This window comes from Lepisma saccharinum, chromosome 30 (assembly GCF_977018435.1).
Source record: "Lepisma saccharinum chromosome 30, izLepSacc3.1, whole genome shotgun sequence".
Classification (NCBI taxonomy): Eukaryota; Metazoa; Arthropoda; class Insecta; order Zygentoma; family Lepismatidae; genus Lepisma; species Lepisma saccharinum.
This window is the reverse complement of record NC_139258.1, coordinates 38,232,457-38,245,188: the sequence shown is the minus strand read 5'-3', so window position 1 is coordinate 38,245,188 and position 12,732 is coordinate 38,232,457. Positions and strand designations below refer to the sequence as shown.

The 12,732-nt window shown below is 38.3% G+C and overlaps 1 protein-coding gene across 1 annotated transcript in view; it reads left to right on the top strand.

Moving 5' to 3' along the window:
* The first annotated feature begins 328 nt into the window (after positions 1–328).
* LOC145981837 (sphingomyelin phosphodiesterase-like) overlaps positions 329–12,732 on the top strand; it is a 193,926-nt gene continuing 181,522 nt past the window's right edge. Inside the window, exon 1 of the mRNA XM_083115279.1 lies at positions 329–602. Within this exon, the coding sequence (XP_082971405.1) occupies positions 548–602 (55 nt within the window). The 5' untranslated portion in view covers positions 329–547. The remainder of the gene's footprint in view (positions 603–12,732) is intronic.

Here is a 12,732-nt window from a genome sequence, read left to right as displayed (position 1 = left end):
ATACCCCGCTTCTTAAATGATTTAACCGTCGTCTTAGTTTTCACAGCATGGCATGAAGCTTTGACCCATTCACAACTTCCTTGAAAATAATAGAATAAGGCGCACCCTGTTTTTCAGACCAATCTTTAAAGGCTTTATGCCGGCAAATAGAAAACAATCTATTGTCGTCTCAGCGTTTAAGTATGCGCATAAAGGAAAAAGATCCGCCGTCAACCGTTCCTCGGAAGCTCCCGGCAGACGAGCATCATACGGAAACCGACGAAAGGCAAATCGAAATGGAAAGGCGGAGGAACTTTCACTCGGCGTGTCTTCGCCGTTATGTTATGGAGCCAAGCGCGTAAGCTCGCATTTTCGCTGGAAGAAGTAAATGAAGCTCTTGATTGGTGAGTGCAGTGATGTAATTGGCCTGCAACGTCAGCAGCGGGAGCCGTTTTCACCCGCGGCTGCTGTTGTTGTTGACAGCCTCGCTTCACTCGTGCTGCAGATTCCCGCGAGTGAGGTGTGCGTTGTGTCCTTTCAGATTGTGATGGTCTCAGCATAGAAAGACATGAGGTTCTGTGTCGTAGCTGCATCCTTCGTGCTCGCTGGCTTCGTGGCTGTAGGTGAGTACATTCTCTTCTGAAGTGGTTTAAAGTTTCTTTCCCTCCAGTACCACGTGACACCATAATCACGGACTCTGCGAGGATAAGTTTTGGGTATTAACCAAATACAGCATTTAAACGAAGAAACTGAGACTGTACAATTTACATAAATTCCACGTAAAACTATCAGGTACCGTGATTCTGTAATGTAACACAAATATTATTTCCAATGTTTTATTGAAGAAATTAATCTATGATTAAAAGGAATTCTGTTACTTTCACTCATAGGCTCCGACTGCATGGGGCTTGGGGGGGCTCGAGCCCGCCCCCCATGTTAACGATGTGGGGGCAGAGCCCCCCAAATAATTTTGCTTAAGACGATCTAATGTATTATTTTGCTTCTCTTGTATAGTTTACTCTGAATTGTGCCACATGAACTTAACTTTAAATACACATTTCAAATGTTCTAGACCATCAACTTTGGGGGGGTATGACCAGAGACAGCAAAACACATGACTTATTACTATATACTAAGTATGTACTTATGAGTATTGTTAAATTTTTTACTAAAAAGAGTTTCAAAAGACGATATGCATGAACTAGGGTAGTGGATGAGATTTTTGGGCTACAAATGGCTCTCACATGACATTCAGAACGAGATCATTGATATATTAGGGAGATCTGTTTTGCGCTCCGTGGTAGCAGATATTAAAAGTCGGGAATATTTTTCTATTATGGTTGACGAAACTTGTGACATATCCATCCGTGGACAATTAATATTCTGCATTAGAACTGTGAATAAAAACTTTGATATTTGTGAGGAATTCATGGGCTTTTATGAGATTCCGAACACTGAGGCCAAAACTTAAAAAAGGGAGAGAGTGAGTCATTCATTAATTTATTTCAGTGATCAGAGCCCCCCAATAATTTTGACAAATTAAGAACATACACTGCCCCTGTATAAAATTACATACAAGCAGCAAGAATAAGAACATACACTCACACTTAATAACTGACATATTTCTGCACGATGAAAAAGAAAACTGTAAACTCTCTGATGTGCAAGCAACGATAAAAGATCAAACTTTTATAAATTAGATAGTAAAAGTAATCAGTTGTTCTTATTTCCTAATTAGTATGTAATTAAAAGGTTACGGACGTAGGTTTTCTGTTGACATCAGAACAGCATGGATACTTTGTCCAAATATATACGAGATAGCTCCATGCAAGCATTATATAGTCAAGCATAAGTCATTATGTCAGTCATATATAACATAAATGACTTAAATGCACCTGAGAATTTGACATTTTGGTTTCACTTTTCATGCAGTTACGCAATAGTATTTACTTAAGTAGTTAAGTACTTGTTCCACCGAGAGATTGAACAACCATAAAAGTGTTCGTCTGGCGCCTTCACTGATTGTAGCTGACATCAATACTTAAACTTGATGAGCCAAATTTACATAATGTATTCGTCATGAAATCAGTAACCCTTCAAAAATTCTTTCAATATACACAACAGCAGCTAAAACTGTAGTTGTTAAATACTGAGGCGTGAATGAAAATAATTTATGTGATTTTATATGTATTTGACTCGAAAGTGCAAACAGACAGTGCAGGCTAATGATCTCAAACATGCTTTCGGTCGGTTCATTGGATGCATTCTCTGAAATGAGTCATCATAGTTATGTACTGAGATATGGAGATGCCTTTTTAAAATTTTTATATCTCTGACACAGCTAGATGTCATTTTTGAAATATGAATAGTTTCCGTAGCGAAGCGGTGCAACACGAAGTCCTAGGTTCTAACCTAAGCAAGCGTGTCTAATTTTGTGTCTCTCCAATGACCCATTCCTCTATTCATCCTCATCATAGCGATTATCCCATATAACCAAAATAGAAAGAGTTGTTGTTGTTGAGTTTTAAGTCCACATTATGCACGGACAGGCTAATCGGGACTGGTACGGTTTATAGTGGCATCCGAACCACTATGTGCCTCCATGGGATATGGAACCCGAAATAGAAAAAAAAATACGGATATATTGTTTGCGTTCTCTGAAGAAGACACAGACGGATGGACTGAGATAAATGTTATGTCCTCATGATGCCATCTCCTAGGTCTTTGAACCCACCAAATATTAATTTTGCAACTGAGGCAGCGATTGTTCATGCAGATGGATCGACAGAGATCTGAAGGAGTCAGACGTCAATACAATCAGGGTCTATCCAGAATTTCCCATCAGGAAGAAAACCATTTTTAGAAGGGTACAAGTGTAAATGTAGTGTGCCAAATACCCATACATTTGTTTTCATGAAGGGAAGTTGATACATTCCTGTATAGTACTGAATGCAAATGTGTGTACTCCATTAGTTAGGCCTACCATGAAAAACACGAATCAAGTTCTAAGAAAATTACATCCTTCAGCAGTTATTAATGACATAGGCCATCTATTAATAGACCTTGGCTCAAGGTTTCCAATGTTCTTCCTGTCCTTTCTGTTAAAGTTTGCAACACACCATATTCTTATTACACAGATGATGAATTAATTCAATGCGTGAATGATTAATTTGACTGAAACGCGGTACCACATCCACTTGGAGCAATGTATCATTATACAATAATTGTTTATTGATATTTGTTTTAGGTTATAACTTAAGAACTTGAAAACCGGAAACATAGTTTTAATAAATAGATATTTTCTATCTTGATATTCAATATGTTGCAACTCTCTACATAGTTAGCACTGATAACACTAATCGACGCCTCCTCTCCGATGACGTAATGGTAAAATCCTCGCCTTATAATCAAGGGGTCCCGGGTTCGATACCCGGTGGAGGCACATGACACAGTGGTTCGTATCCTCTTAAAACTGTACGTCAAGCTCCAATTAGCCTTTCTGTGCATAGACTAAAAAACAAATCAAACTAACTAATAGACACGACAGTTGTTTTTTTTAATCTTGATGAGATGCCTGTCGCTTGTAAAAGAAATATTTCCTTAAAATAACCCATGGCTCTGTCACCAGATGATCGTTCGCACCCTTGTCTGCTTCTTCTAAGGCGCACTTCTTACTCTAAAAAAATATGCAACCGAGTTGCCACCAACAGTGGTGCAACACTAATTGGTGTAACAAAATACCTAATCAAGGGTTAAAGGCCTTCATACTTGGTGTGGTGTGAAATCAAATGGTGGGACAATACACGAATTATGTTAATGCCAATTCTACACTAACAACAGAAGTGTCCTCCTATTCTGTTACATAATATTTAGTCTAATCCAGAAGCATATCGTACGGAAGTCTTCAAATTTCTTGTAGCTTGGAAACGTTTTGAGTTCCCGAGGATAACCGAATTGTAAAAGAAACGCCCAAGGATAATATTTCCGCTGCCAAGGGAGCGGGCAGGCAGCTCGCCAACCTTCAGAGAAACACGTAGCCGACTGTAATGTAAACGCGTGCAAAACATTCGAGCGGAATTTCAATAGGAGAGCGACCGAGACGAAGGTCCCTCCGCAGGAGAGAGAAAACTTGCCTCCAAGATCCTTTCCGGGTCCCCTCCCCCCATAACAGCTCCCTAGGAAGTCTTCCGCAAAATACACGCGATTCTTTAGTTCCAGATCGTGTCCGTAGATAGTGGCGGACCCAGAAGTTACAGTTGCTAGGGGCAGGGTGCGAAATCATTGAAGATTGGTGGGGAGAAGGGTGATCTTAATCTACACACACACACACACACACATATATATAGGCTATACAAATATATAAATATTTATACATATAATACATATTTATAATAATAAATATACAAGTAAATTAAGATTTAAAATACATTATTATTATTATTATTAAGTATATACATATACTTTTATATACATCAGATATTTAAAAAGTAGCAAACTAATTCCTATACTGACTGGTTAAGGATGTCCATAATTGACAAAATAGTTTAAATATTTTTATTATCTTTTACATTTTTGTTTAATTTTTGCTTTCTATTAGTATAAATCAATTAGATTTCATAGATATATTTGCCTTGCATTGCTATTTTACCTTTATTATGAATATATTATATCAATATAACATTTGTTATTGGTATAAGATCTGTAAATGGTCTCTTAAATGAGAGAAAGTATGCAACACTCACAAACACATTACTTTGTGTGTATTTTCGATACTATCGTTAGTAAAGTATATTTCAAGTAAGAAATAATTGCTCGCCTTTTGATTTTATAACAAAAACTCTCCCCCGGAAATTCTTGGTGAGGGGGGATTTTTGAAGCCAAGACTGTTGATGGGGGAAATCCCTCCTGCCCCCCCCCCCCTTTTCCAGGATTTCGCACCCTGGCGGAATTTCAATAGGGCACCTCACCTCATCGCGAGATCAATTCTAAGCTACACTTGCATGTTCTAGAGATTAGCGCAGTCGTTCCCAAATTTTTTCACGTCGCCCAAGTCAGAATGTAGACTTACCTAACACTTGCAACGCTGAGTTAGTGTGGTTAGGTTGCTTGCCTTAAGTTAACAAATAAACCCATATTTCAAATTCAGAAACATTTTATGTGTAAAAACTACTAAAACCATGTGTAAACTAACAAGTGAGTATCATTTTAGTGAAAAACTTGGAACATTTCGTGGCGCCCCTGTAAGCCAGCCACGGCTGGGAACGACTGGATTATGTCGTTTTCATAATTCCCCCAATTGCCATAGTAAACTTAACCATCAGGCATGAGGAATAAAATGAAGAAACAAAGAAAACAAAAGCTATTCTCTGATGGAGTCTAGGGTTCGATCACCTTTCGAGGCGTGTTGTACAATAAGGGGGGAACCCCCGAATGTATTCTAACCTCCACCCGCATACATTCGAGGGTATGCGCATGTCCCAGTGCCTCTGTGATAAACTGGGACGGCAGTTGCTCGTTTTACGGTTCCCCCGTTATTGTTACCCTCCATTACTTTATTTGAAATTTGCATTTTACATAAATCTGGAAATAAAATTTGACAATTACAATAATATTTAATAACATAATATATAACATAAATATAATTTAGTATAAGTACATTGGTATCAGTACAGCACAATCTTAATACACCTATACCCTTCATTTTTACATGAATCTTCCCTGGAATATGTTTAAAATACGATATAAGTATTGTGTGTATGTATGCATTGTTTAACATATACCGGATTTCGGGATCCGAAATCTATAGTTTTGAGGCGTTATTCCGGCGTTATTCTCTAAACTACATATCATACAATGCATTTATAAATTCTAATCCATAAATCTAATTCAAAATTAAATTTCATTTATATTTCAAATAATTTTTACCTCTTGTATTGTACTACCTCTATTTTATCAATCAATAATTCATATCCACTATGCTGCTTTCTGCTGAAGTGTATTCATTTCAGCAGATATACAAGGCAGCAGGTAACTTTCTTCCACACACACAATACTACACACATTTTACAATTTCAAATGGGAACTGGCCGCGCATAATCACATCAAACTATCTTCAAAATATGGGGGCTGGAGACCGACAGCGGAACACCTAGCCTCTGAGGTGAAGCATACCCATCCAACTGAATTAATATAACTCAAATCAATGGTCTTAAACCACATGCTGATCTACTGTCGCTCTCTGGCTCCCTATGCACTGTTTGTAACAAGAAAATTGTAGCATGCAGGGCGTGTTGTACAGTGGTTCGAATCCAAATTTAAACTCTAGCTTATCATGAGCATGTAGTGGATTTTTGGCAGTTGGGAGGGGCGATCGCCCCATCGCCCTCCCCGTGGATTCGCACTTGCGAAGATATCTGGCACTCTTCCCTTCTCCTCTTGCGACTTGCTTTCATGCAAGATTTGTACTCGTGCAAATACAGCACGGGACAAATATTTTAATTACCTTATCTGGCTTCCGTGACGAAATTCTTAGCGTAACATGACACCAGGTTCAAAAATTACGTAAGGCAAATTCTTGTAATTGTAATGCACGGTATTTTGGTTAAATAACCTCACATTTCTGCCTATTCAGCTTAATTAGGACGACGAAGGTTATTATGATCAGATGGAATAGACGAAAGTAGAAATCGACAGAAATTCCCATGCACTGGCCGGGAATCGAACTCAGAACATTCGGAGTAATTCGACGTATTTTAGGGATGGTAACGAGAAGATGCGAGATTTTGCATAATCTTGTCTCGTCTCGCGAATAAATTTACTGTTGTAACTCCCTTTTCGAGTTTCAAACGCAGATCTCGTTATCGTTAGGGTACAGAAGAACTCTCGGAGAATTCGTTACAGAAATTTAAGACATTATTTTTTTGCATTTTTAATTTCTCTCACTTTTCCCGCCTTTTTAGGTTAATAATAAGGATGATGATATTAAATACGATTATACGATGGAGGAGTAGACATTTTATCGTGTGGTAATTAGAAGAATTCCTGTGGAAGTGCATTGCATCGAGAGTCTCGGGCAGTACGTTTCAGTCTTTTATAAATTTTACTGAAACTTGACTTTATCTGTTTCTTTCTGTGGGTGTGTGGAGGGGGCGGGGATCTGTATCTAAAAAAAAGAAATCTTGCAACATTTTAAAACCGATAGAACCCAGTAAAACAAGCAAGCTACGCTTTATTAAATATGACTTATAGAGTTTTTCATACTAGCATAATTTCCAGCTCCTAGAAAATCCAACGGAAGAAATGATTTACATTTGTCTGACTTTCCGTGACGATATTTCCTGTTGTAGGATTAGTAATGATGGAGGTCACACTCTACTAGGTTTATTTGTAAACATCTGCTTCTGAGGATTTCTGAACTTTAAACAATAATAAAGACAGAAATGATATCTAAGAATAACTGAAACTTTTAAAGATGCTATATATAACGTAAGTTTTATATACACACAAAGGGAAGGTTTAGACATAAATACCATCGAACTAACAGGAGTTTACAGGATTCTTGTTGGAAAACCTGATGGTAAGAGACCTGTAGGAAGACCAAGACGAAGATGGAAGGATAGCGTTGAGATGGACCTGAAGGAAATCGGTACGGATGGAAAAGATTGGATTGATCTTGCTCAGGATAGGGGCAGATGGAAGGCTTGTGTTGCAGCAGACATAGAAACCTTCGGGTTTAAAAATGCTAGGGAGTTAGTTGTTAGTAGCTCATTCTTTCTTGGTGCGAGCTGCCCTCGATGAATTTCCGACAGGCAACTGCATGCGCGTGTTGACACAGAATAAAGAGTCAATTTCGGAAGATCATTTACAAAGTGGTTTATGTGGAGCAAACGAGAGTAAAGCAGTTTTGACAGGCAGTACCAGACATTCCCCAACGAAAAGAAGCTAAATACGTCACAGACCTCTATCGCCGTGTTATTTGCTACACACTGATTAGTTGTTACTTTTATTATGTGATCACTTCGAAATCTCGCAAAACGCTACGACGCCAGGGGTCCCGGGTTCGAATCCCGGCCTGGGCATGGGTGTTTGTGATTGTCCCGTCTTCAGTTTCATTGTATCATCACTCATCCTGACTTCGCGATTGGCCAAAACTGGCACAAAAGCAAAGTAAAATAAACCAAATCGTTCAAATGTTTATGCCTGCATAATTTGTGACTTTGTAGATCACTTGAACGATATATATAAATAAACAAGAGAAGGAGTAGCTGAGTCGAAATCTAGTTTCTAAATAGTATTACCGTAAGACGCTTTATGTCTTCCCCAAGGGGTTACAAAACTCGAATATCCAGGGAGAAAGAATGATACAACCCCATTTTCAGCCCTTTAGAATGAAACAGACCATTCTGTAGATTCAAAGGTGTAGAATGTCTGATTTTCATCCACGTGTTCAGCTTTGCTAAGATTGCGTTCTATTTGATTTCATACAGCACAATTGGCGCGTTGTCCCACTTTCAAATAAAAACTAGCCGGTTTACAGTGATACTAATTTCCCCACATGCCCTTCAGTTGTCTCTGCTGCATCATTGAGATACGTTGTCCGTCACTTGATGTTCTGGTAGTTTCTTTCGGAATATAAGCAAGGAAATCTTGCTTTCGTGATTCGTGTATACAACTTTCTACTGAAACCATTTTTCTCGACTGAGTTGTAATTTCCTGTCACCGAGACAAAATCGTCATTTTTCTCACGACGCGGAAGTATTGTATGAAACACTGAGGCAAATTGGTGTTTTTTCCAGTGATGAGTGAGTTCTTGAGACGTATTTGAGTCGACTACTATATTTGAAGCACTTTTCACGTTATATGCTCATCACGACATTTTGCAATTCCCATAAGATTACAATGTACGTCATGCCATGTTTATTGTATATAGCTTGTCTCCTTGAAAGTTGAAAAACAAACTTGAAATCGCTTGCTTATTATAAGGTGATGACATATTGCATCGAAGCCTATGTTGGTATAAGTACATTTTCTACATGAGTATACTGGCACTCCTGTAGACCACTGTGCGAATTAAGCTTTTTGATTTTTGGAGAGGGCACTCGGTGGTGTATTGTGAATTCATTTCGAGAGGTGAGTTTTTATGTACATGCAAATTTCTATATGTTACCAGTCAGTAAATTAAACGGTACTTTGGTATTATACGGACTACCTCATTTCTAACCTCACCTAACCTAACCAGTCTAATTGTATAATTTACGGTTAGGTTAGGTTAGGTTAGAAATGAGGTTGTCCGTATAATACCAAACTACCAACTAAAGTATTGCTTTTCGGGTCTAAGTATGTTAGGACATTGCTTCTAACTTACATCATTAAATTTTATGATAACATGTAAATGTAATTTACAAACACTATATTTACATTCTAAGAAAACCCAAACTGATACATAAATAGAGCTATCGAACCAATAACACCAAAAATGTGACTAAATTTCTATTTACAAGTTCAAATTTAATGAAATCTTTGATAACTGGACCATTAATGGACACGAATGGCTTTTCAATAGTTAAGAAATGGTGTAATATATGATTTGAATTTTATTTTCTTTGAGGGGGATAAAAACATCCCTGGTAGAGATTTAAATTATTATTCTTTGCCGTAGATAATTTTGTGTGTGTGAGGGGGAGAGGTAATCCCCGTCATCCCCCCGTTAATTCGCACGGTGCTGTTGACGTTCGTTAATGAGTGATCATTTCACTTAATGCTCTATATTTTCTTTTTAGAGGCCTATGTTGTGTGAAAATGGAAAAATACAATCGTGACAATCGAAAAAATCGTGTGAACCTATTTTTACAACGTTAAAGTTTTAGAGTAGGGAATGGAAGAAGGAAGTAAATCCTAAGGTTTTAAATGTCTTAGCATTAAGAGGTTGAATTATAATAATACAATTAAAAGGGATTTAATAATAATAAACTGAATTATTAATTATTCAAGTGTATAATAACACTACGTTTAAAAAAAATAACTAAAGGGAGCAAAACAGAAGCTACACAACTACAATAGTAGGAGAAAAAAGGGCTATCTAGAATCGTATGGGGCAGCTTCGGCACGTACTGCGCTATATTTCTTAAAATGGGCCTACAGTATAAGCCTGGTGAGAGATAATATCTCAAACTCGTGGACAAATAATTATATTACAAACTGAAGTTTTCTTATCCAAATGGGTCTATATTAACATATAAAGGATATTTATAAAATCGTAATGACAGAGAAGAACGATACAGACGTCTCGAGCCACATTCGTGCCATAAGGACATTGGGATCGAAGAATTCATTTTTTTGCATCCAGGGGAAAGCATGGCCGATGTCTGAGCTCTCTATACCAGAAATTAACTCTATTTTGAACATGGTTTATCTTTTTAGAAATCCAGGGATCCCGGGTTCAAATCCCGGCCTGTGCACGGTTCTTTTTGAGTGCCTTTTCATCATATCATCACTCATCCTCATCTTTCCGATTAGCCTAAAGTGGAAGAAAAGCGAAGTAAATAAACAAATTGAATCAGTCAATCCAAAAAAATTAAGCCTATTTTCCACCCACAGGATTAAGGGATTGTGATGGAAAGACAAATACGATGAATGGAAACACTTTTTGCAGACGCGAAGAAAACAGATTGATGATTTGACTCGCGTAAGCTGCGGTTGAAGATGACAACCAGTCATTGTTCCGCCAAATCCCGGCGAGGGAACACCGACGTTGTTAGACATCAATCAACCAAAAGTGCTGATTCAGTGAGGACTTTCTAAGTAGAAAGGTAATTCTCACTTTGCGATCACTTAGACACGATTCCAACAGCTGGTGTGGTTCAGGGATTTAGTGATTAAGAAACGATTGTGTGTGTGTGTGTTGTTATTCTAAAATGAGGTCTCCAGACACTATGTAATTTTCAGGTTATGGAAATCAAACTAATACAGGGCTTAAAATGTGTACACTCTTTACATATTTCCATTTATAATAAATGTTTACATTGATAATAAATAATACGCAGAAAAAGGTACAATCTGTTTCACAATAGCCCCATCTAGTTCTCTGTACTTTTTGACTCGCTCTGCACTAAAGAGTCTAAATAGTTACACGGTGCAATACAACTCGTCTACTTCGTTGATTTGGTGTGTGCAGCATTTGCACCACTAACTAATCAAACGAACGTTTAAAGCAGCAGACAGGCCTTTGTTGAATCTTCTGAACTTGAACACCTCTTTTCGTCTACTTGGTTGAACGTAATTTCCTTGCACCAGCCTGACACCAGGATACACCTGCACTACACCTAGTGTCAAAAAGTGCAGAGAACTAGACGAGGCTAAATTCAATATAAAATTCATGCCATGCCTTGGTTTAACAGTGGGAAAATGGTTCATCAGCATTATAATTAATTTTTATCTTCATTCTATGTGTTTTTAGGGAATGAAATTGCTTTCGTGCTGGACCAGAGATTGTCCTCTGCCTATTCGTGTCTTTGGTTTCAGTTTTGAGAACAAGTTGCTGAGAATAGAATGCCCGCTTAGCTTCGAATGCCCTGAAACGAGACACCGGAGGCTTTCTCGCTCTCTCGTGTGACGAGGAATGCAAAAGGAGAAAGGCAAACAGAAATGTTTGTGCATCCATTTAGTGAATAGTGAAAAATTTGTGCTCAAATTCACACCACTATTTCCGACCACAAATCGTAAATGCTAAACAAATTTTCAAATCAACTTACTACCGCCGTTAATTAAAGTGGAAAGTGGTAAGAATTTCAGACAGAAATGTTTCTCGAAAATATGGTACGTGAAAAAAATTGAAAATGAAAAGTTTTCGACGTCATGTCTGGAGGTTTCGTGGAGATGAAGCTGAAAGATCTCAGTGTTGCTATCTGTAAGTTTCTGCAGTGCAACACCCACAACGTACACAGGTAAACGTGCGCAATAGTGTAGCTGTTCCTTTCAAACAGCTCTCTGCGGCTTAAGCACGACATACAGTTATGAACGACCGGGAAGACACGGTTCGGCAGAACAAAGAGCCACACTGGTAAACTGATTTAAAGAAAATTAAACGATAGTTACCCACCCATTATGAGCGGAGCTTTCGGAATGGATACTCGGAATTAAAACCTATTTCTGCCTGCGCTTCAAATTGCTTTGAACGTCCGCAGTGTTAAAGGCAACTGGAGCGTGGTGCTGCATAAAATGAAGAGGTTCCTACTATGGCTGAGACTATGATACCACTTTGAACCGATGCCGATACTTTTACCGATTCCCACCGATACCGCTCCTCATTCAATTTGAATTTTATGATTTGTAAAGTAATAATAATAATAAATTCATTCATTCATCGTTTTCTGCCCAGAGACAGGTCTTTCCTTGCAACCTCCATGCTGTTCGATCTTCAGGTCTTCACTTTGTAGCAGCGTAGGATCCATCTATTTTGATGTCGTCAATCATTTGGAATCTTCTTCTTCCCGGGATTTTCTTTCCATTGACCATCCCTTCAACAGCATCCCTTAGGATACAGTTTCTTCTCATCCAGTGGCCCATCCAATTTATTTTTCTCTTCATGATTATGTCCAGCGTTTGATCTCTTTTGCCCAAGTCTTTCCAGCACTTCTGTACATTTCACCCGCTCCATTCGTCTCCAGAGATTCCAGTCGCTCTTATCACTTGTTCTCAGTGTCCATGTTTCTGCACCATATACAGGGTGTTTCCGGGCTGATGATACAAACTTTC